Source organism: Drosophila obscura, unplaced genomic scaffold (assembly GCF_018151105.1).
Source record: "Drosophila obscura isolate BZ-5 IFL unplaced genomic scaffold, ASM1815110v1 contig_150, whole genome shotgun sequence".
In the NCBI taxonomy this organism is placed as follows: domain Eukaryota; kingdom Metazoa; phylum Arthropoda; class Insecta; order Diptera; family Drosophilidae; genus Drosophila; species Drosophila obscura.
Window position 1 is genome coordinate 4,715,333 of NW_024542736.1, and position 25,172 is coordinate 4,740,504.

Sequence of the window (25,172 nt, forward strand, 5' to 3'; positions counted from 1 at the left end):
ATGGAATGACTCGACGGCATAGTGCTGCCTGCTGCCTGCTGCCTGCTGCCAGCGACTGTCATCGTTTAGTTATTTAAGCTTCCAGTGATTGTTTTATTTATTAATAACCAAAAGTCACATGCTCTGCTCCCCACCGTCAGTTGACATGCCAATTTGTTGTTCAACTAAATCGTATAGCTACATATTATTTATGGCGCTTTTTGCTGTTCGAAGCAGCTGATTAACCAACCGCCAGACACGTGTGCCGCACATCTGGTGATACCCTCAGATTGCATCCTATTTAAGGCTCACGTATTTATGTAATCAGATGTAACTCAACTTCTCTCAGGACAATGCACCTGGAAATCTTTCCGGCTGGCAGTTACACGACTTCGCAATCAGGCACTTGAGTCAACACACACGGTAGCATTGTGGCAATTAAATAATTAAGGAAAGACTGAGTTTTCATTTGCTTGAGAGTATCGCCCATTCGTTCTGCCCCCTGCCCACGCTTACGTTTGCTCATTTAACATTAATTTAGCTAACAATATTTGTCTACATTCCGAATGTTATCAGCGTTGCTGACGGCAAACTTATGCCCGTGGCGTGGCGTTCTTCAGTTTAAACAAAGCGCCGAAAGTTAAATAAAGCAAATATTGACAAGTCTGGCGGACGAGCAGGCAGAGGAAGGAAGGAAAGATACTACGTATAATATACCCCGTAGTCATTCGGAGTTCCAAAGAGAAAGCAGGACAGGGCGGACGGGGAGGGTGACGGTTGCCAATTTGTCGACAGCGGTGAGCTCTTAAGCCGGCGCTTTAAATAATGACTATGAATCGCAGGAAAAAAGTGAGCGCTTTGCTGGTATTCGCATTTGCAACGATTTAATATTTTAGGCAAACAATTCCAGCCAATTTCTTGTTTGTTCTACGCTGAAACTGAACCCCCGCTGAACTCTCTTTGATTTATGGGGGCGACGGCGAACAGCGATGACAAATTGTGGGGCTGGGGGTGGGGGTAACAGTACGGGGGGGGCTTGGCAGTTACAGTTGCGAATGCGATTGTGAGCTGTTTGGTTTTGGGCTGGCCAAGAATGAGAGGGAAAGTTGTGGAGCATTTTATTGTGTGCTTTCATTTCAGTAAGATTGTCTAGGCAACAGAACAACAGCTTGTTTGGGGTTAGGAGGGGTCTACGAAACTGTTCTATGAATGTCAATTTCCTCTAAATACAATATCTTTGCAGGTATAGCTATGTAATCGTATCGACAGTTGGATCAGCAGGTAAAGGTAGCTATAGTTCATACATATTCGTTATTTACGTGGCTTTGCACTACATACAACAATTGTGAGAGACTTGAAGTCCGGCAGCTACTACTAACGGCAGAGCTGAGTGGCTAATAGACCCAATGGATATGATTATGTGTGTGTTTGCTCTATGCTCTCTATACGCGTATATGTATTAAGTATGATTATAGTATATGGTTATATATATGTAGTAGTATATGACACCCATCTATATATGTATGTAGTATGCAGGTTTCTTTGGTTTTAGTTCTATGAACAAGATCATTCAAATATTTTCCACCAAGGTGTAACCAAAAGGACTTCCAAACGGTTCAAAAGTAAAACCATTTCTTTCAGAAATATTAAATCAAATTAAATTCAAGTTCTAAGGAAAACTTTCTGCTTTGTCTTTTCACTGTAATTGCATTCCTTTTCCGTAGCTTCTGGTTCGTTCTATGGGTTAACAGCTAGCTCTACATATACGTATATCAAACATACAATATTCATAATTTACATACATCTATATTAACTTGTGTGTTCTCGGCCAAAAACCGCTCTCTAAACGTCAACTGAATGTTTTCTATGGAATTCCTTGCTCCTGCATTCCTGTCCGAATATTTCTATGTGTATTTCAAGCCATCTTCCTTGTGCATTTTGTTTTGCGGCTGCACCCTTTGAAGGCTCTCTTTATCTGTGGGATTGTCGTTTTTTGTTCTTGTTGTAGCTTTTGTGTAAATTCTGGAAATTCCTGCTGCTGCAGTGTGGGGAATTTGTGATTAATTTTTCAATCTGGCCGTAGCTGTGCACCTGTAGACAACTACGCACGGGTAGTGTGTATGGCGGAGCATCCCACGGGGGATGGGGATTAGTTGGTGTAGAGAGGATGCAACTGCTGCTGGGCATCCGTGGTGGGTGTCACATTGACGGCGTACTGTCTGGCTCGCATCACACCCATGTGTATCTCCGAGGAGGCCGTTGAGTTTATGCAGTTGGGCATTTCGGCCGATCCCGATCCCACTCTGGCGCCGTTGGTTCCCCTCCTGCTGGGGGCGCCAAAGTCGAGATCCCCGCCACCCCTCCAGTGGCTGGGGCGACAATCGATGAACGCAAACGAACAGCAGCTCTGCGGGGAAGAGAAAAGCAGAGATTGGTAGTGGAGAAGGTCCCGCAACTCTGGCCAGGACATAGTCGCAGATATATGTATGTATGTTATGCATTAGATGTGTTATAACTTAATAGAGCTGCCACAGAGACGTGGCCCACTACGTTGGACGAATACGAGTACGAGTAGGAGTAGGAGTATATGTAGTAACAGTACTTAAAGGATAAGCATAGGCAAACGACGTTGGGGACGGGACGGGACACGACGAGGCACGAGTGAGCAGGCGGGCGGGTTAGCAGAGAGCAAGCGGATAGATGAAGACTTTGCGAGCAAGTGGTGGCGGCGGCACATGTCTGTGACAATTTGGCTTTACACAAAAAACAAAGAAAAAACCCAAAAATGGCACACAAAAAAATACACACAAAAAATGCTAAACTCAACATGGAATGTCCACATTCGGGGGTGTCGAAACAGTTGATACCCTTGCCATACCATCATGGACAGGCAGTGTTTTTTTTATATGGAATATTCTGTGGATAAAATGGGATTTTATGGAATATCTTTAAAAGTCAAAAGTCAGTGCAGAAAGAGAATAGATCAGAGAGCATATAGACGGATAGGACTATGCCGAGTCGGCTATTAGATATGATAATAAAAAACAAAGAACACCCAAAGAACCCACAGATACCCGTGGATTTTTTAAGGGTATAAAAATGCTAAACAAAATGAAATGAAAGGGCGGATATTCGTAGAAAAAAGGGATCCCAGGACCTTAGTCCTGTGTGTGTGTGTGTGTCCAACCATTTGGGCAACTGTGTGGGTGCATGTGCGTGTGTTTGTGTCAAAGGGGAACATTCTTTTTTTTTTTTGACGAGAAAGGAATAAAAAAAGAGCCCGGAAAAATAACATTTCATCATCAGACATTTGTGTTTCAAACATTTTTGTGTGTGTGGTGTTGTGTTGTGTTGTTGTTGTTCCAGCTAGCGGGCAAGTGTTAGTGTGTGAGTGTGCATACTCATACATATACAAGTGGAGAAGAGTTTTTGCTTTTAATTTAAATATTACATTTTATGCTTTCTATTGCATACTCGGGCGCGTTTAGCTTTTGTCGGGCATGAGGCAACGAATCAGCAAAGAAAGCCCCAGCTGTGCATGGAAGAAATACAGAGAAAGAGAGACAGAGAGAAAGTGAGTGAGAGAGAGAGAGAGAGAGAGCGAGATGAAGAGGTAGGCAAGATGTTGAGCGATTAGAGAGCTAAAGCGTTAAACTGACTGCAGGCAGCACATCCTGTTTCCGGGCGAAGAGTTTGGCGCTGGAGATGAAGGAGCGAAGCAAGAGAGAAAGTCACAGGCAGGCAAAGAGCAAATAGCAAAGAGCAAAGAGTCAGAGGCACGTGCAGAGATTCAGTTCTTCAGGCAAAGATGGCATAGAGTTTTGATATTTGATTTGATGATTTTGTATCAAGCAGCCATTATCAGCAATCATCTAATAAGTATGTAAGTATGTGTGTAAGTACGCTACTCTTGCTACGCTTCCAAGTCGAGCTACTTGGCTTACTACTTCTTTATATACGAGTATGTATGTATGTACGAGCTGTGTATGTACGAGTATGTGCCAATGCGGCTGCTGAAGATACGATACAATAGGTACTCGTAGCTACCAAAATGTGCGCCCCCATGGCGGTGGCTCTTCTCGATGCGGCTGTTGTGGGTCTCAATGCCATCGTTCTCGTTGCCGTGCGGCTGTCCCCGTCCTTGGTCGCTGCAGCAGTGGCCGGAACTCTTAACTAAGTCTAGGACGGGTGTGCAGAGAATTCAGTGGTAGTGGTGGGGCCGAATCAATAGCGGAATCGAATAGAACTCAATGTCGAAAAAAGGTAAAAATTACTCAATAGATGTAACACATCCCCACCCAAACCCCCAGCTCCAGTCCCAGCCCCATCACCACCTCCATCACCTCTAACCAGGTGGTACTCACCTTGAGCGTCTTCTTGAAGGCAGCCCTGAAATCGCGATTGAAATATGCATAGATAATGGGGTTCAATGCCGAGTTGAAGTAGCCGATCCAAAAGAGAATGCCCACCACGATACGCGGAGTAATGCAGCTTTCGCAGAGGGAGGAGACGATGTACCTGGTGAGAAGTGGAGCCAAATGGGATTAGATGATTGGAAAACTGTGCAGGTATCAAGTTGTATCCGCTGTATACGCACCAGAGGAAGAAGGGCAGCCAGCAGAGGAGGAAGGCGCTCATTATGATGCCCAGGGTGCGGGCCGCCTTTCGCTCCCTCCGCATCGTCGTTATGGTCGATTGCTCCACCTGAATGCTCGGCCGGGGCTTGGGTATCTGGCTAATCTGCAGATGCTTCTCCAGCAGGAGTGCCGCCACTTTGGACCTGGCTCGCACAAGTAATTAGCGTTAATTGCCGCTGGCCAAATGAATTGGCCACTTGGCCGATGTTTGGGTTGGGGTTTGGGGTTGGGGGTTACCTGTACACGAGACGCTCCTGCCGGTCGGCCTCCTGGTAAATGCGGTAGTACATCGACAGCATCACGATTCCCGGTATCCAGAAGCTCATCGACGAACTGACAATGGCATACGCCTTGTTCACTTTAAATTCGCATATCTGGCAAATTGATAGAGAAGAGAAGAGCAGAGCAGAACAGAATAGAATAGAACCGAGAACAGAGTGGAGTGGAGTGGAGGAAATCAGAAAGGCAACTCAATTAGAGCTCGCTTCGGCTGTCAATAAATCAAAATGGATGTGAATGTGCTGGGGTTTGGGGAATCGGGGTCGAGTACCCCGGGGCTTGTGGTCGCGTACCAGTAATGGAATGTAATGCAACTTGCTGCTGCTCAACGTTGCGTATGCGTAATGCGATTATTGCAATGCCAACTGCGGCAATAAAAACTCAATTACACAGCGTGCATTACGGCGCTGGCAAGACAAAAGGCCAGCCCAGAAGACATCTAATCAGATTTATGGCAAGGACGAAGTTCCGCCCTGACGAACGGGCGTGTTCCTGGCTTCTTGTTATTAGCATAAACAAGTAAAACTAATTAAAGCCCAACTCGAATGCTAATGTATGCAAAGGCCTTTCAATGAAGCTTTGGCAGGCAGTCAGGCAGGCAGACGGGCAAGGCAGGTGAGGCACGGAACACAGACAAGAACAAGCAGGAACAGGCAGTCGCAGGACGCGAAAATTATGCACAGCCTGTGCCAAAGTCATACCCAATGCAAAGCCCAAATAGAATTATGTACATTTATTTCTACATCAGCATTTTTATTGCGCAATGATAACTGGAGGAGGAGGAGGAGGGCGCCATGAAGGAATGGGCGGCATCGGCATCCTCAGAAGTTGGCAAATATTTGGACTGGGCCGCAGGTCGAAGCAGGTAGGTGGCAGGAGGAAACCAATAAAATGGAGTAATAAATATGCTACCTGTCGGCTGAGCGCCTGAAAGGCGTAAAACTGCTTCGGCCACACAGAAACATAAATCAATTTCTGTTGATACGGGGGCTGGGCTGCCTATGCCCCTTGGATGCCCCCGGGCTAGGATCTGTCTATGGAACACGGAACACACACACGGCTGATGTGATGCAAAATGCATGCAAAGTCGATACCGCACACGGACACGACACCGAATGTATGTACATACATCAACTGAATTAGAATTTTCTATTAGTTTGATGTGCTAGAAAATTGAATAAATAATGCAGAGAGCAGCCCAGTCGAGTCCAGTCCCAGGTAGGGCACGGCAAACTGAACTTCAAACAAATCTGTGAGGGCATTGCTGACCAAAACCAAATTGAATGAAAAAAGTAAGTGGTTTTGCTACATTGATTCAGCTCGTACTTAATTGGCAATTGGCTGCTGCCATTTAAAGTCTGCCGACTGCAGTTTAAGTGCTCTACTCACATGTGGATTCGACTTGAGATATTTCCAGTTCTCGCTCGTTGTGTACCAGCCCGAGCAGATGGGCAGAAAGGAGAGCAGTGCTGGCGAGAGCCAGACCATCAGCAGCATGTAGCCAACCCGCCGATGCGTCATAATGAGCGGATAGTCCAGTGGCTGGACGATGGCATAGTACCTGGAAGATAATAACTTGAAATAAATCAAATTGCCTCTCCCTTGAATGGGGCAAACACGCACCTGTCCACCGATATGCAGCAGAGGTGCATTATGCTGGCCGTGGAGAAGTAGACATCAAAGCTATTCCACATGTCGCACATGACGGAGCCGAACATCCATTTGCCCGAGATCATAACGGAGGCATTAAATGTCATCGCACAGAGGGCCACCAGCATGTCGGCCACGGCCAATGAAACCACAAAGTAGTTGGTAATGATGCTGCAAAAATGAAAGAAAGCGTAAAACCAACGTCCAGATGGAGAGGCACAAGACAAGGAGGAAGGAAAGCGGAAGCCAGCACACACACAACCACACACCCAAACGGAAGTCACTCTTCTCGAAGGAGACTGCTCTCAAACTACTCTCAAATTGAATTTAAGCATTAAGCTTTCAGCTCGCAGTGGCACGCAGTGGCACGCTCTTAGTGCTAATCGCCTCCTCAGCTCAGTCTTGGATCTAAAGTTGAAAACTTTGTGGCACTTTGATGGTGCGGTACTCACATTGCCATTGCGCATTCGCCGCGTGTGGTGGCTTGACGCTCCTCAGAGTGGATTTCATTGTTTAATGGGTTAATTAATAATTAGCTTAACGCCGCCACAACGCCACAACTTCCACCGACAATCAGCAGCATTGCGTGGCACCGCAAAACGTTAAGTCAATTATGTGCACGCGGCGTATACGCAACATGGCGGGCGGATGGCAAATACGTTTATCGTCGGAGGCCATCAGAAGAGATTTCCCACACACACACACACACACACAGCTCACAGCTATGAGCGAGTAAATTATACTTTTCCAATGAAACTTTGACGAAGGAAAATAAGGGAAACCAAACTGAAATGATTTAATATGAATGAGGGGGAAACTTTCCACCAAACGAGGAAGTGAAATTGAAACTGAGTCGTGGCCCGGCACTGTCTTTGACCTATATCGTCTATCTATATCTGGCCCGGCTAACAATGGGTCTCGTCTCCTTTTGGCTAAATTGTACGTTTCACCGGGACATTGAACTGCCGCCCACAAACCTAATTAAGAGTACCCAGCCGCAAAGGGGAGTCAACCGACCGGTGGAGGGCGAGCTTTAACTACTGCAAAATGCCGTACAAAGGGCACAACAGCCGCATCAAAAGCAGAATGAAAATGCTATTGAGGCGTCGCTCGAAAGCCGATTATATAGTGGGTGGACATAAAAGAGGAGGATGTCAGGAGCAGGCGGAAGAGGAGAAGAGTGGGTGGGGATGGTGGATAGGTGTAAAGTTTGATTACAATTATGAGTTGGCAGTTTTGCTCCCGTCATTCGATGGCAGTGGCATGGCGGCTAATGGCAAAAGGAAAAGAAACCTTGACCCTGACGGAAGTTTCTCTTTAATTTGTCACTTTATTTATTGATTGGTGAATGCCAGGCAATTCTGTTGGCTTTTATTATAGAGGTTTATGGTGTAACTGTCCATCTCCTGGGATATATTATCCGTATGTATGTGTCTATGCCCATGCGAGGCCATATACAGAAGATAGAGGAGGCCTAAGTGGGAATACATGTTGTTTCGTAATTATGTCTAATTTGCCGCGATGATTTAAACTGTGCACCCAGGCATAAAAGGTGAAAATGGTGCGGAAAACGCACATGACAATGAGCACAATAATGGAGGAGCAGCAAAGGCAAAAGCAAAAGCAAAAGCGAAGGCAAGGAAGAGGCACAAACCGTCGAGATAAAAATGGCAACATGAAATACTCGTAGACGCAGTCAGGGTCAGGTCCCAAATTGCCTGTCCCTGGCAGGCTAAATGAGCCTCTGTCTCGGTCTTGGGTCTCGGTCTCAGAGACCTCATAGAGAGAGAGAGACAGAGACCGACACACAAATGTCAGGTGTGTGTGTGTTTGTGTGTTCCATGTCGCCAAGGCATTGCCAAGAGGCAATGGCAATGGCAACGTTTTTTTTTGAGGTTGCTTTAATAGTCTTCTGCCTTGACATTGAACGTACCGGGGGTTAGGTTACAGCATTGTCGCCCCGAAGCCCGCCCCCTGCTCTGGTCTGCGCATCCTTATTGTCTGAGTGTTTTATGTTTGGTTGTTTAAATGCCAGCGAGGTTGGGCTTATGAATTTGCGGCTAAAACACGTACCGAATGACGAGGCCCGAGGCGGACTACCTGGAAGGCATATCTCATGTGGAGGCGTCGCTCAATTCATAAATTTGACAAATTATATGGCCGCACATAAAGTAAAAGGCAGTGGCGCATCCCATCCCCCTAAGTAGGCAACCATATTTTAATGCTCGCCCTTTATTAACATTTGTAATGTAATTACGACCGTATCTAGGCATGCGACTCTGTCTTTGGGCAAAGGCAAAGGAATCAACCAGCCACGCCCCATGCATCGCAAATCAAATGTACGAGACGAGTTCTGTTCGCTTGGCACGCAAAAACGGTTGGAAAAATATGATAAATGATGACAAATTAATGGCCACACAAAAACGAGGTGGACAAAGGCGAACAACCCCCACCGTGGTCAAGGCAGGAAGGTGCGAAATACGAGCCAAGGCCAGAGGCCATGTCCTTGACAGCTATATCTGGCAATGTCACATCCACGCAATTCCACAACAAAAGCCAAAGAATCAAGACAGAAACGGAGGAACACTTACGCTTACACTTACACTTACAAACATGCAATAAATTCATCATTCGTTTAAAGTCAAGCAATCGACGGCTGCTTCAAGAACTTGCCACTCGAATGAAGCTCTCCACAAAATTAAAGCAAGCGATCCAAATGAATTCAATGTAATTGAAACGCAGTCGATTAACATGGACCACTTGATACTCGGGCGATAAATTAATGAGAAGGCGACAAACAAGCGGTCAGACATATGAGCACACACACACAACCACTATGCGGACAATGTGGAGAGGACAGGACAGGACAGGACTCACCGCAATTTCCGGTGGCGCATAACGGACACAATCACCAGCATGTTGCCCAGGATGGCGGCCAGTATGATGAAACCAATAATGAAACACTTGACGAAGACGAATGTCAGATGTGTGCTGCCCTCGGCATCGTCGTCGGCTACGGCACCGGCACCGGCACTGCCATTCATGTCCTGTCCTCGGCCAGACACAACGTCTTCGATGGTGACCGAGCTGCTGCTGATGCCGCTGCCGCTGCCGCCGCTTCCTGCACTCCCAGCACCCTCGTCCACCAGCCCGTCGGCAATGAAATTCAAATATCGGGCATGCGATGCCGAAGCCTCCAGCAGTGGCATCGGTACGTTGAATGGCTGTAACTGTAACTGGAACTGTGACTCCTTTGTTCTGCTGTTGGCACTGCTGCTGCTGAAGCTCCCCTCTAGCATTGTCCTGGCCGTGCTGGCTGCCGTGGTTGTAAGTCTTTGTAAGAGCGTCATAGTAAGTATCAGAATCCACAGGAGAACGAGGCGGAGTACGCGACAAAGTACCAGTAAGTGCGAGTGTTCAGTGGCGAAAGCCAATGCAGCTATGGCCACTCAACGGGAACGACATGAGGCCCTGCCCGACATTTGCTCTTTCGGATTCAATGAATGCTATTACGGCCAATCGTTTGCCAAGTCCTGCAATTGAAAAGATAAATGATTGATTCAGTCAGATTTGTGTAATGCCTCTCGAGTCCCGCCATTCTCTCAATGCTGATGAGTGGGTTTTATTCTGCATAGATATTAATCATGGTACTTAAATAAAAACAAATATATACTGCGCTCCTTTATGCTTTATTGAGGTTAAAAGAGCATTGGAATTTATTTATTGCCTTACGATTGCTGCAAGGGACTCTGCAGGCGATATAAATTCAGCTCATAACAGTTTTGTTTTGGCCGCCACTTTAGATTCTGCAGTGAAATTCAAGCTATCATTTATAGGATCTGCTCTTGCTCCGATGTCATTCGAGATTGTAGATGTAGAGTATTGCCACTTCTTTGGGGCTTAATTTGAAAGATTTGATTCCTGTTTTGGAATTCCAGTGACGCGTTCTGAATTCGATTTGCATTTACATTTGCATCAATTTGGCATTTGTTGTGGCAGTTAAATGAACCGCAACGTGCTGGCTATTTGTCTTCTATCTGCCATTCAGGACGAACAGGCAGGGAACCCCCTACCCAAAGGACCAGCTTCAGTGGCATGGAACAATTTGTAGAACATGCAAATATCAGAGACAGGCAGGCACACAGACACAGCCAGAGAGCTAGAGCCATAGTCAGAGTCGGAGCCACAGTCAGAGCCAAAGTCAGAGTCATAGCCAGAGTTAAGCCCATAAACACCTTGCGCCTTTGATGGCATTGCATGGGTATATAAATTTCGTTAGCCGCAGGCTCTGTGAATACAAAGCCGGGCAGACAATGAAATTGAAACCCACACAGAAAATGAAAACACTTCCAAGAGTGCCCAAGGGCGCAGGGGTATGGGCTATGGGGTGTGGGGTGTGGAGTTGGAGTAGTGCCTTAGACGTAATCCCACTCAATTGGTTTAATTTACCATAAACAGCTTCCATGCTCACAGGAGCCGTGAGGGGGAAATTGCCGCTCGCTTTTGGGCCTAAAATTTGCTTCCTTCCGTTGGGTTGACGGAAGCAGCTGCTGCTGCTGCCACTCGTGCCTGCTGCTCGATGTCTCTCACTGGTCTTCATGGTGGCTATATTTTATCATCAGCAGCAGAGGCTTATCATTAGCAAATGTCAATTTTCAAATTATGTACATTTATTTTGCAATTTGCTTGCCGCGTAATCGATGCCAGCCTCCTGCCACCACACGACATTTTGGGCAAATACTTGAGAGCCGAAGGGTATTCGTGCTGCTCCTCATTTTTGTCTGTTCCCAAACATTTGTGGACTCCAGCCACATCCATCCCTACCACGTGTAATTCCCATGTTAGACAAACTAAGTAAACTTCAGCAGACAAATACGAATTTCAGCGGCAAAGGGATTCTATTTATTTGAGTGTTGTGTTGTGTGTGTGAGTGGGGGGTGGTCCCTCGACTGATGGACCAACGTGGTGGAACTCCCATCTCTATTTCCCTCTGTGTACCTTCAGGGAAATGAGTTTTATGTGGTTTCTGTGCGGGAGTGTGTGTATGACACTCATTCACAAAGCGACCGCGACTGAAGTGAACTTTAAATCAATAAAGAACAACAAATTGAAAGCATGGCAGTCGCGCTTTTCCACTTTCCCTGGAGCCTCCTCTTTTACTATCGCATGCCTCTGGCTCCTGCTCCTCCTGCTCCTCCTGCTCCTCCTCTTAGGAGCCAAGTGCTTTTGTCAAACGCATTGTCAATACGTCATAAAAATAACAGCAAGCGAAAGCAAGATAGCGACAACAGCCTCGCCAGGAGCCCAGCCCAGCACGGAGAACACGGGCCCGAGAGCCCATCCAGGGCCCAGTTTTCTGGCTCCAGCCTTTGTTTGAGTGAAGAGCAGAGGTTGTTGGAAGGAAAAAGCGTCGCACAATACATAATATGCAGCAGGTGTGGCGTGCTTTCCCGCACTCCATTTTATCTGATATTTCTTTATAATGTTTTTCCTTTTTCCAGTGAAAATCCGCCCAGATCTTGCCCGCATCTTTACCTTTTCCCCAAACGACTTTTATTTGTTAAAGTATCTGGGACCTGGCAGCGCCTGTTTGCCTTTGGGATTCATTCATTCGTTCGACCTTTCGAAGTTAGCCGAGCGTACAGTGGATGCAAATGCTGGGCAGGCGATAAAAATGGTTTTATGTGTGAATTCAGGGATAAGCTGAACGAGCGGAGCTCTCCTCAAGGTATCTAATTCATAAATGATATGAAACCAACTTTAAACGAATCAATGATCAAAAGAAATGTATACTTTGGTCTGGTCTGGTCTGGTCTGGTAATTCCCTCTCTATAATCCAAATGGTGTGTGGTGGTGTGTGGTTTCTATGGGTCGAAATTCTACACCCATTGTGTGGGCTGTGATTCATCTCTTTTGTATAGTTGTGTGGCCCATTGTTTGGGGGATAGGAGTTCGGCGGGTCTTTGGCTTGTTAGTTATTTATTCTAACTTATTCTTTGCTTATTTGAATTTGGCCTGTTTGCTTACAGCTGAGCGCATTAGTCCCGGCCACAAGCGATGCTGTTTGCTCTCTCCAAAACCCCACACAAAGCCGCACAAATTTATTTAGAATTTGTCGAATTTTTTCTTGCTGTTCTACGGCTTATGTTTGGCTGGGATTTGGATTCGGGCTTGGGTTTGGGCTTGACTTTGGCGTGGGATTTGTCTCGCCCACAGATTGATGGTCAGCTTTAATTACTTTTCGAATGGCAGTTGGTGTCCGCTTTTCTTGGGATTTAATTAATTTTTAATTTATGCAAGGAAACAAGAGGTTTCTTTTTTGTTGTTTCTCTCTGTTTATTTTTTTTCCTTTCATCCTTTCCGCTAATCGATTTGTGGCCCGAAAATGCCACTTAAGCACACGCACTGCCTCCTAATGGAGTGACCCAATGGAGATGAAGTCATTTATCACGGGCGGCATTACCCATAAGACAGCACAAAGGAAGCAAACTCATAAATACGACCCTTCGCAAAGCGATTTAATTGAGTGCTAAAAGCCTTAAGACAAAGCCCCACGGAACAAAAGCCGATCGAAGGGAATGTAATCGGTGGTTCTGAAACTGTTGTCACCCTCTCCCCCACCCCCGGATAAATCGAAAGGGAAAACGGAAGGCGGAAATGGGAAAACGAATCGAATGGCAGCGAGACGAAACTAATTGGACGCCTGGAAATATGCAAAGATAAATTGACAGCGGTCAGCCGCAGCAAAGAAACAAGGACTCCATCTGGGTTCTGGGGGTTCTGGGGGGATCACCGAAGGGAAAACCAAAAGCAGAGTTAACTTTGTTTCGCTTATGTTTCGACCATTTGCCAAATCAAACAACAAAGGAAACTGAACAAAAACGAAAGCAAAAATAAGAAAAATGTAAAGCGAGAAGCGGAACCCACACCCCCCCATACCCCCTTGCACATGGGCACAAGTTCTGGTGGCTTTCAGGAGGCTATCAGGCAATCAGGCTGCCGGGGCGGAAGGGAAAGTTCAATTATTCATCCAGCCATCTTTCCAGTCCCTTCTTGCACACACACACACACACACACACACAGATACATATTCATATGCTGGCCATCAGCGGTCTGGTCTCTTGGCCTTGTTCGCATTTACATTTTAAATTGCAGTATTAGGAGCTCCATTTGCATTGCTTCTGGCCTCCACAGTGCTCTGCCCATTCTCTAGCAGCATTCTTTTGTACAGTTGGCTTACATTACACACAGACACAGACCCCCACCCCCCACACACACCACACGCACACACACACACACACATACAAGTTTTTGGGGGTGGGGGCCGAAAATAGATGAGCATTTTAGTTGGCATTTTTCAGGTTTGCATTTTTGAGGCTTGACAGCAGACAGCAGCGTTGACGGCTGCTCCAGCTCTTGGTCAGTTGCTGCTGCTGCTGTTGCGGTTCCTGCGGCCTAGCCATGGAGGCGGCATGGCCTGTTCCGAGCCCTGTCTGAATAATGAACTGCATAATTTGAGCCAAATTTACTGGCAATTTCCAGACAAAAACAAACAGTGCAGTGCGCATTCCCACTGCCAGTCCCACACCCCGCCCCCTGCAGGCAGAAAATAGGAATTACAGTTTCAAATATGCATGAATGCCAAATGGCATTGATATACAATAGCTGCGCATTAATAAATGTACATATTAATTATATAGTAAATAATAATAGCAGCCACAAGCAGGCCCTAAAATATCGGTTTATTTCATGGACTTTTGCCACATATTATATTTAAACAATAACCACAACAGCATGGCCAGGTCAAAGAGCTGGAGAGGTATCCTTTTCCATGTCGTATGGCAAATAAATTTCATAATGTTTGCAGTAATTTTATCTGTTTGCCAGGAGAGGACTCCCTCCGCTAATTAGATTGCATTCTTGTCTAGCGGAAATTGGGTCAGACACTAAGAAGCGCCTCGGCAAAGGGGCAGACAAACAAGCACACACAGTAAAGACCTGCCAGCCTCTGCCTTTCCGTAAAAGTGGCGGTTATGCAATTTTTAATTAATTTCGATGCCTGCCACAGCCGCAGCCACAGCCGCAGACGCTTCTGCTGATGCTGCTTTCCTCCCACACCCGCGCCCAGAGTATGTTCAGAGTTTTATCTTGCAGCATAACTGCAGTATATTTCACAGGAATAACAATACATACAACATGTATGTGTATGTACATATGTATTCTTTGTGTGTCTGCAGTTTGCCATTTGCATTGTAACTGCATTCCATGGCAGCAGATCTCGGGGCGCTGGCATCCATCGCTTCCATCGCTCATACTCGTAACTGTTGAATATTTGAGAATATTTGAACGCCGAGCAGCAGGGCAGCAGGGCAGGGCTCCCCACTGCGATCCATGATGCATGTGACCCCGCTTCCGGCAGTAGTTTATAACATTTATACGGTTACGGTTACGGTTACGCTTGCACTACAACTCCTGCTTAAAGCCAAAAAGTGTGAAAACTGTTTGCCCACATGTCCTGTGTCCTGTGTCCTGCTTGCCTCTTTTCAGTGGCGTTCCAGGCACTCCTGGTGCGTTGGGTTGACCAAATTTACACACGCAGCAGCCAGGCTACATTAAAATAAATTTACATCGCATAGCTTTACTGCTGACTCTCGTGATGAGAGGTTTTGGAATGACAGACACAAAAATATAACGGCTGAAACGTGTCTCCAGCGCTTTAATTGAAATACAGGGTGCTGCTCTCTGTCGCTGCGTGGAATAAATTAAACATAAGCAACAAGCTAGACAAAGCGTGAGCTGTCGCGTATATGCCTGTTCGTGCACAGCTACAGGGTATCAAATTGTTAAGAGCTACGCACGACTGGCCGTTCAGCTGCTGCGAAGAGTACTGCGTAAGTATGTATGTATAAACTCTCACTCTCATGGTATGCACGGGTGTACTGGCACTCGTAACAGCGAGCTTGTGGCTGCCTGTAAGATGTATGTTTCCATGCATGTCTGTGCATGTTTGAGTGTGCTTAGGACCCACCGAACAGCACTGGAACAACACCCAATGGACCCACTGGACCCACAGATTGCGGCGGCGACGGCGAGCAGGTGTCTGCAGTCCGCACTGCCGCCTTGTGCCTGCCTTTCGCCTGATTTTGCATTTCAAATTATTTCCGAGTGCGAGTGAGAAGAGAAGAAAGACAAAGACAGAGACAGAGTGGCAGAATGTGAGGGCGGGATGGGTGGCAGGGCGTAGAGGCACGTGCAGTCATGCAACATACAAACATACTTCAAAAGCCGCTCGCTGGTTCAAGGCAAGAGAGGGAGAGTCGGGCAGAGAGAGAGAGAGAGAGAGAGAGAGAGAGAGAGAGAACGCTGCTGCACGTTGGGAACATTTTTTAAAATGCCAAGCTAACAATAGAAAAGAAGCATCCTTATCAAGGACACCACACTCACAACAAATACAGCAAGGAAAGACTTTCTTCGCGAAACGAATATTTAAATACCCTTTCAGAGCCATTGTTCCCATGAGAGCTGACGTCTTGGGCTGCCACATCTCCAGGCTCAAACTTAATTATTTAATACATCTACAGGGAACAGGTTCGGTGTAAACTTTCAGCCTGATAGATTTGTTTTTTTTTCCAACACAAAGTAGGCTGTCAATGATTAACCGATCCCTTTGTATATAATTTTCAATAATATTCCAGTACATCGTCAGCTTTCATACGGGAAACATCAAATATCACACTCTCACATTGTAGACTCAACAAAACAAATTTTTTTTTACAAAGCTCGTAATTATTTTGGATTTAAACCCTGCTGGAATTTAGACGTCTTGAAATATCAGTGTCGGAAATTGTTCGTTTAACGTTCGCATTCCACAAGGAACACAACAACCGCAAAACTGTAAGCTCAACCAAATTCATATTCTGTTTAAAAAACTAATAGTATTTTTGTTCCGTTTCAACTAACATAATTGTGTAGAGCCAACGTATATTTTGATTTTAAATATTGAACGGCGGAATTAATCAGCATGTCGCCTCGTCCTAAGCGCCCGGTTTCGGCATATATGTTGTGGCTGAACACACTGGGACGTCGCTGCATCAAGCAGCGGTATCCCCACTACAGCGTCACCCAGGTGGGCAGACGTGCGGGCAAGATCTGGCGGCAGATGAGGGAGGAGCAGAAAGACAACTGGAAGTCTAAAGCTTCTCTGGCAATGCTCAGCTATAAGAAGAAGTTGGAGGACTGGAAGTCTCAATAGCGTCGTTAGGCAGATGATTAGTCGAATTCCACTATCAAAATTCGAAGTCTCAGTTCAATAAGCTCACGGGCTGGACTCACAGCTCAAAGCAAACACACACAAATTAATTCACGTTAAATGCTTTGGATAATACTATTTAAGTCGTTGGTGCAGAAAAATGTTTAGCCTAAAATAAATAATAAATAAATAATTAATATAAATAAATATAATAAAAATAAATAATACTTTTGCGTGTTAGGTGGTACTTAGTAGCTCAAGTTACTCTACCAATTGTAGTGTAAAAAGTAGCATACCCCAATCACAGGGGGAGAGGGAGGGACGCTCTCTCTGGTGATGGCAGAAAAATGAAAATGGAAAACTAAAAACTAAAAACACAGGAAAGTATTTTGCACAATTGCTGTTACTTTTTGTGCTGATTGTTTCAGCGGGCATGTGGGGGGCCCGGAGGCAGCCTGCTCTGCTCTTGGCACAAGTGCCTGGCTTTGGTTTTGTCTGTTATCCGCAGCTGCAAGCTGGCTGCGAGCTGAGCAACCTGCAACCTGCCGCCACACAGCTACCAGGACCTTGAGCGTGCAGATACCCTGTCCTGTCGCCCTGGCGCCCTCGCCTGATGTGCCACTCAACACAAACAAGAACTTTGGCAGACAAACAGTTGGCGGAAGAGCAGAGGAGCAGGCGGCGGAGGCAGCAGCAGCTTCATTAGCGTTAATTAATTGTATGGCCCCAAGAAGTCGACGACAATTCAAAAGTTCCGCCCGACGATGACATTGACAAACGAAGCGCAAAATTGTCGAACTGTATTTGGACAGGAACAGGAAAGGTGGCAATGGCAACGGCAAAGGCAACTCGCCCCAAGAAGTGGCTGCTGCAGTGCCCAAACAATTAGCATTCAATCACGTACGTGGCACAGCCAGGCTCCCCGAGTCCGTCTGCGCATCCGTCTCGAGTCGGCATTGGAATCGGAATCGGAGTCGAGTCACTCACCTAAGTCGATAGTAAATGTCGATGGCTCTGTGCTTTTGCTTCTGACTCTGCCTCTGGCTTTGGCTTTGGCCTTTTCATGCCAAGTGCGCGACCTTCGCTGGCGATTGAATTTGACATTGTGCCTGGGCCCACCCTCCAAGGACCCCACTACCTTCTACGGGTACGAGTACGAGAACGAGCCACCCGAAATCCGCAGTGAAAGTCAATTGCCATTTGCATTTATACCCATGCATGTATCTCTGTACGTGTATGTGTGTATCTGTGTGTCCCACAGCCTTTGTCTCTTAAGGGGACTGGCCCCAAAACAAAAACAAAAACGGAAAGAAAGAAAAAAAGAATGCCACGCTTCGATGTGTAGGGGCACGCAAGTGAATCGACTTGGTCCTGGCTTTGTTCTGCTCTCGAGTCCCTGGCTTTTTATGGGACGCCCAAGCACACTCCACTGTATAAATGCGAGCACATTTTTATGGCATTTTCCTGGCTAATATTCCAGCAATTTTCTACCTATTTTATTTACCACCCCCCACACACACACACACACACAAAGAAAAACACATTTGATTGGGATTGGCATTGGCATTGGGTGATGTCTTTTTCGGGGCCAACTTTCCCGAACCATTAGCCCTGCAATTACGCACTTTTCACAGATTGAATTTGACTTTTGGGGACTTCTTCCAGGAATATTCACACACAACTTGATGGCATTTCAATGGAAAAGTTAAAAGTTGGCCAAAAGTTGAGATTTAATTTAAAGAGCCAGCAAATCACTTACATGTCTAAACTTTCTTTGCTCTCATTTCATTTATTAAATATCAGACAGCGCTGTGGAGGCGTCATAGACCTGTCTGAAGGGAGGTACATACACACGTACTCGTAAGAGCTACGACCGCCAGACAGTTTCAAGTGGAACGTGTCCATAAATAGACTTTTAATAAGCCAAAAAGTAGTGGGGAATATGTTCGAAAATAGATTAATTTGATTATATTTAAATGTAATTGCCTGACTTGCTGACGGAAAACAACAGCAACAGAGCCATAAATTATTCAATTCACACCAAAAGTTTTCCTCTAAAAATAGTTTGCAAATGGTTTTCAATAGATGATTTATCATGAGCAGTCACAGCAGTCGTCGAGTGCAGTGAATCATTGTTCAACTTCTGCACAATGCAAACTCAATTCGGGATTCAATCAGCCCGCTGCTGCTGCTTCTACTGCTGCTGCTGCCACACAGTCTAATTTCGTTTTTATTTGTGCCACACAATCTCATTGGAGTGTCCTTTTTTTATTTGTGTGTAGGATGTGGATATATAACCCAGATATCCTTTCCACGGCCAAGCTGAAATATTAAACAGACAAATATGAAATCCCATATTGATGCTCTCGCAGTCCCGCAGTCTGGGACGGAGGACAATTTAACTTTTATTGATGCAGCATATATAATGCGATTTGGAAATGGAAACCGATTGTCAGCAAAGGTCATATTCATCCTCATCCCCATTCACATTCACATTCCCCGCAAACCGCTACCATAACCATAGTTTATCCCTAGCATATCCCTCCTAGAGCGGAGCGAGTAGATTGCTTGGGGCAAGGATATTGAGTGGGAAAACTGAGAGAGAAAAACAGAAACAATGTTCAGCTCAGCTTTTCTTTCGGCGGACAGACAGCGGCGCGGCAGTGTGCACATGAAAAATCACGAAAAATTCAAGCTGACAAGAAACAATACAGACAGGACAACAACAGCCAGAGGCAGCATCTAATGCCGCACCAGTAGGGATGAGATTTAGATATAGATACATCCCGACGGTCTTGACGCCTGTCCTTTGTCTGGTTTACGATTTTGGGGGGGCATTTCCTTGAGCCAACGCCAGGAAGGAAATTTAAAGTTTCATCTTTGAAACCAAAAACCGAATCTGAAACTCATAAATGTGCTTCAAGCGAATATAATAAGGTCAGAGCCGGGCAACTGCCCATAAAACGGGGCATGCAGCGAAAGTGATTGAATTAATATATTTGTGGGGGGGTATATTGCAGCAGGGAGGCGGGTTGGCTTGGGTTCGAACTTCGAAGTAAAGCAGAGATCGAATCGGGGTCCGGCAATGGTTTTTTTTTTTTGCTTTGGCTCTGGTTCCTGAGGGAAGACCAAGGCAAGGCATGGCACGGCACAGGACAGTGTGTGTTGACAGGCAACGCACGCAGCAGATATAAAGCTATATCAGTATATAGTTATATGCTCGTGTATATACATATATAAGACGTCTGAGTATGTGTACGCTGTTGGCCACGCATCATAACATGTCAATACACTCTGACTGCCGAACGCCATTAAAGTCAAATGCTCTACGGGGAATTTTCAAGGCGACAAGCCCTCCGAAAGGTAGGGCTAAGGATCTACTCTACCTTCTACCCTCCCCCACCTCTCAAGTTGATTCTATTGTTGCAAAATACAAAATCACATAATGACAAGGACATCGCCATATAAGAACAACAAAACAGCCCCGAAAATCAAAGTGTAAAATGTTGAAAATCGAATTTGGTCCCCAACATTGAACAGAAAGGGAAACGGAAACGGATGTGCGGGCGCAACGAGAGTGGGGGCTGTGGGGAGTGGGTGGATAGGTGGCTGGGTGGCTGTGCGGCTGAGCGGCAAGGTGACTGTTAGACATGCCTTTATTTGTTGATGTATTAAAGCTTTTATTTACATGCAGGTGAGCACCATTTGTTTGTATTTGTATTTGTATTCAATCAGCGTCAACACGAGCTCCGAAAACAAGAGAAAAGAATCGAAAAATCACACGAAAAGTGAAGGCAAATCAAATACAATCAAATCACTGCGTCTCCTCGCTGCTGCCCCGCCCATATGTATGTGTCAGTGTGTGTGTGTTGTGTCACATTTTTTCCAGAAAAATGTCAGCGCCCAAGTGGTAAACACTCTTGGGCCTCTTCAATGGCTTTTTTGGGGCCAACTAATGGCTGCAATTTCGCGCTGTTTTCTTCATTATCATCGCCCCCGGGTAATGCAGACGATGATGACGATGATTCTGCTGGCTGTTGGCAGTGGGGTATTGTCAGACGCATTGGGAGCTGTGAAAACTACCCAGCTGGCTGGATAATAATATGTCTAGGCCAAAGCCCAATAGCTGGCACATGGCCTACTTGGACAGCAGTTTGTCCTTCGGCCGGTCCGAGACCATTCCCGCCATCAGGCAGCGCCGTAATGAAGCTATAATTAGATGAGCGCAGTGGCAGTGGCAGTGCCAACCAACCTGGATCCCCATCCACTCCTGCACAGTGTGTATCTTACGGAAACACAGAGCCCTGCTTGCCTGCCTGCCTGCCTGACTGCCTGCCTGCCTGTATTTTTAGCCAGCGAAATGTAACGAAACGTTTGACTAACCAAACTCCATCCAGCTGACGGATGAGCAAAGGGGGGGGAGACAGATGTGTTTATGAATGGGTGATTCCTTTCCCTCAGCACTCATCCATACAATGGCCTCGTATCCTTTGTCCTGTATGCCTCTGTATCTCTCTCCATAGCACCAAACATACATGTGTCTATTTGCTGGCAGCTAGTTAGCTGGGCATACATTCTCGTACACTGCCACTGTGCAGTCGCAGTCGCAGTCGCATTGGCGTGCGTATACGTAATTTGGAATGATTTTCGATGGTTGCTGGAATTGTATTTCGTGTCTCTCTAATCATGTATATAATTGAATCTACAAATGGAATGAATGACTAAACGTCGGCTGATTGGCGTGTAAATGGAATGCTTTTGCCCAAAATATTTAACAAATAAAAGCCATAGTCGAAGCGGATATTCCTTTTGCAGTGAATGCCATGCAATTGTCCATCAATATTTGACTAATTTCAATTATTAATTGCATTGGCTTTCACTCAAAATTTGATTGGATTTTGTGGCTGAAAGTAATATTTAATTGTGAATTATTTCAAGAGCCGCGCTTGGGCAGTTATTCCATCAACCTGTCGATTCTATTTGAGGGGCGCGCAACGATGCCAATTTCCCCTAATTGAAATACCGTTCAATCAACTGCCAGACAAAGGACCATTATGGTATATATATGGAGCATAAGCTTATCAAGCACACACTCAAATTTATTTCCAGCTGGGTCATCAATCAAAACAAAAGCAGGGAGGCGCCCGACTCTGCCGCCGTTTCTCCCCCCCCCATTCGTCCGTTCAGCTGCAAGTCCATGCAAGGTCGATTCGTGCCCAGACCCGTCCAAACTATTATCAGCCTCCTCTCAGCACAGTTAGTTAGCCGCTTATTTAGCCCCGTTGTTCTGGCCAATTAAAAACCAAACAAATGAAGCCAAAGGCCAACTGCGGTCCCGAGCAATGAAAATCAAATCAGATGAAGATGGAGATGCAGACAACTCATTCGGGGCACCATCAATCAAACAATCACTTAATGAACTACTTCAAAAGCAGACGATCCCCCCTTCACAATCCCACCCATTCCCATCCCATGCCGGAGGCGCAACAAGAACACGAACAACAATCGCAGACAAACACGCCAATTTCCACTCGCAGTTTTGTTCTCACTTACCATACCCCCCCATACACCCATTAGCAAAAGACTACGCGGTAAGACTCGTACTTAAATTTGCTTATAGAAACGAAATCCCTGGATCATAATTACGATCGATATGTAGAGATTGCTGTGGCAAAAACAATTTTAATATATTTACGCGATTAATATCAATCAAGCCATGCAATCTGAGGACACTAATCCTGTTAGTAGATGCACCCTTTAGCAGCTCTGAGAGTACCAGGTATCCCACTGTCGATTCCTTCTTTGCCCTCTTGTTCTAGCTAGTGCTTCTTTTTTTTGCCCCGTTTGTGGCATTAATTGCCTTGCGCTGCTTTTGTGGCATCGATTGAAAAAGTTTTTGGGAATATCCCCCCGGCTTCTGGCACCCAAACCCAAAAGTGCTCCCCCACAGAAACTTTTTCAGTAAGTTGGTGGTGAAGCACATAACGCTCAAAATACGTTTAATTGAGAGCCATCGAGGCGGCTCCTTGTAGCCTGTGCGTATGTACAATACGACAAGCACATACATATGTATGTTTGCCCTTTTTCTGGGGGGAAAGCCCCGAAAGTTTTGCTCAAACTATTCCAACAATCGCTGCCCAAGGTACGTACGCCAACAAAATATTATTGAAAATAATTCGTTCAGAGAGTTTACACATTGTTAAGCGATAAGCGATCAGGGTCTTGGTTATTGGGGGCTGGAAGTTATTTTTCTAAAATTTCGATTGTTTACCTACCTGCCCAGGTGGGCGTAATAAACCCGATAGGGGGAGTAGAAAGGGGGGTGGCTCAGCTGAAATTAATATTGAAATTGTGGCCACAAATTCCACTTGTACGAGCAGTCCCCGAAAGTTGCCTTCATCTTGTGTGGCAGGGAGTATTTCCTCTGGCCGACCGCAATTTGCCGGAAAACTTTTGAACTTTTTGGAAAAGTTTACTTTATCAACTTCTTGTTCATAGTTCCGTAAGACCAAATCAGAAAAAAAAATACACAGACAAGGACAGCAAAAGTTGGTGGTTTACACAGAGAGAGAGAGAGAGGGTGGGAGTGGGAGTGGGAGAGGGTGAAGGCAGGCAAATTACTGGGCTAATGCCTAACAAATCGATGTGATACGAACCAGGCAGGCTACGTGACAGTTGCCAGTTTAATTAAAATGAAATGCGCTAATGGAAATCCAAACCAGAATTCAGCACCCACGACACACGCACCCCCAACACCAACACCACCACCACTCCTCAGGTGAGCCACATTTCGTTATGATTAAACAGGCCCACGAGTGCCTGATGCGCGAATAAATAACCCACCTTCCTACCTTCCTTCCATGCACGTCTGTGTCTGTGTGTGTTTGTGTGTTTGTGTGTGGGAGGCATAGAATGTGGGAGAAACATTTCGAGACATAGGAGTGGGTTTACGAGAAGTACGAGCCAGAGTGGGTGTGTGCGTGTGGGTGGGTGTGGGTGTGGGGAAAAACCAGAGATCTACTCGAGTGTATGTGTGTTTGTGTGTGGGAAAAACCTTTTCAGTCGGTCATGTCTATATTTTGGTACGTGAAATATTTATAATTCCATTTTGAACAGCTCAAGGCAAGGATAAGCCTAGGCCGGACTTTATTTTTAGACACTCGATGCCGCAACAAAACAACCTACAGACTTCGGCATCGGCATCGGCATCGAGAGCCACTTAGGGCATAGGAAAACTATTAAAATTTATGCGTAGCCAACGGGAGAACACAACACAAATGTCGCGGCCGCGTTCACAGCCGGGGGCTGGGGGGGGCGGGGCAGAAACGAATCAGGGACGGACGACATGTAAATGCTGACAAACAAAATAAAATGTGGCCAGCCATGGAGTAATGCCACCTGCTGACAAGTGGCACGACCTTGGTGGGAGTCGCTGAACTGCCGCAGGCCTAATCCCATACAGAAAACTCAAGAGCCCAACTCAGCAAAATCCTGTGCGATGTGCTTCAAGCGAAAGCACATTGTTGAATTTTCTTTTTTAAGCTGGACTTTGAAATATCATCAGAAAATAATCAATTAAGCAATGCCATAAATGCTGCCATAATTATAAGCTGTTTTCCCACAAAAAGGTCGAATAGTTCGTTAAATTTGTTAACAAATTTATCTTTTTATGAGCCATAAATGAAAGTTGTTTTTGTCATTTCCGTTCTATGCGTAATTTAATAGCGATTTTAGTCTCCATTTGCTGGATAACTTTCACTGTTATCAAGTGTAGTTCACACGTATTTTGCGCTGCTTTAAATTCAATAAGCCAGCCATGAAAATGGAAGAGATCCGGAGATGGTACTTAAACTTGGGCAAAAAGTGTTGACAAACTAGCGCCCTGTCGGGCATTTAAGGCCCCCAGGCAAAAACTGCTTACACAGATTCTTGTTTGCCGTCATCGTACTCGCACTTGTTGTTGTTGTTGCTGTTGCTTGGGCTTGGGCTCCGGAGAGACTTGGTCCCGGGATGGCCAACTTAACGCCTCCGAGTTGTAAAACACTTAGCGGTTATTTCGTGTTTTTCCTGCCTTTCCTCGTGTACTCTACTTTACTTTACTTTACTCCAAAGCACACAGCCAGGAGGGCGGCCTTTGGAAGGGAGGAGGAGGATGGAGGAGGGCACACGCGATGAAATCCGCGTCAGGCAAATTTTTGTTGTTTTGTAGATAATTTAGCGCAATTTACGTGCAAATTTGCTTACGTTAACTCTCCGGTGGAGGGTGATAGCGCACAGGTGTGTGCACGGCCCGTTGCCAGAATGATTCGGAGACTCGGAGAATATCGAGGCGGCCCCAGTTAGGCTCCGGAGCGCGTACACAACCGACAGGAGCAAAG

General features: G+C 45.8%; 2 protein-coding genes across 5 annotated transcripts; one reads left to right on the top strand and one right to left on the bottom strand.

Annotated features, from left to right (window-relative positions):
* Nucleotides 1–1,112: 1,112 nt before the first annotated feature.
* On the bottom strand, nucleotides 1,113–25,172 carry LOC111068156 (octopamine receptor beta-1R). Of its 4 annotated transcripts, none has more exons than XR_002607156.2 (9): nucleotides 25,039–25,172; nucleotides 9,423–10,078; nucleotides 6,519–6,716; nucleotides 6,285–6,456; nucleotides 4,854–4,990; nucleotides 4,577–4,759; nucleotides 4,344–4,497; nucleotides 2,071–2,386; nucleotides 1,113–2,017 (listed from the first exon to the last, which is right to left on the bottom strand). XR_002607156.2 is itself a non-coding variant. In XM_022357514.2 (8 exons), exons 2-8 carry the CDS (start codon nucleotides 9,893–9,895, stop codon nucleotides 2,129–2,131), a joined length of 1,575 nt encoding a protein of 524 aa, XP_022213206.2. In that variant the 5' UTR covers nucleotides 9,896–10,078; nucleotides 25,039–25,172; the 3' UTR covers nucleotides 1,113–2,128. The 4 variants fall into 4 exon arrangements, 1 of the variants encoding a protein (XP_022213206.2); XR_002607155.2 differs by having other exon boundaries at nucleotides 1,113–1,716; nucleotides 1,782–2,386; XR_002607157.2 differs by lacking the exon at nucleotides 1,113–2,017 and adding an exon at nucleotides 4,027–4,158 and having other exon boundaries at nucleotides 2,333–2,386.
* Nucleotides 16,239–16,991, top strand: LOC111068189 (mobility group protein 1B-like). Its single transcript, XM_022357548.2, has 2 exons — nucleotides 16,239–16,439; nucleotides 16,518–16,991. Exon 2 carries the CDS (start codon nucleotides 16,567–16,569, stop codon nucleotides 16,795–16,797), a length of 231 nt encoding a protein of 76 aa, XP_022213240.1. The 5' UTR covers nucleotides 16,239–16,439; nucleotides 16,518–16,566; the 3' UTR covers nucleotides 16,798–16,991.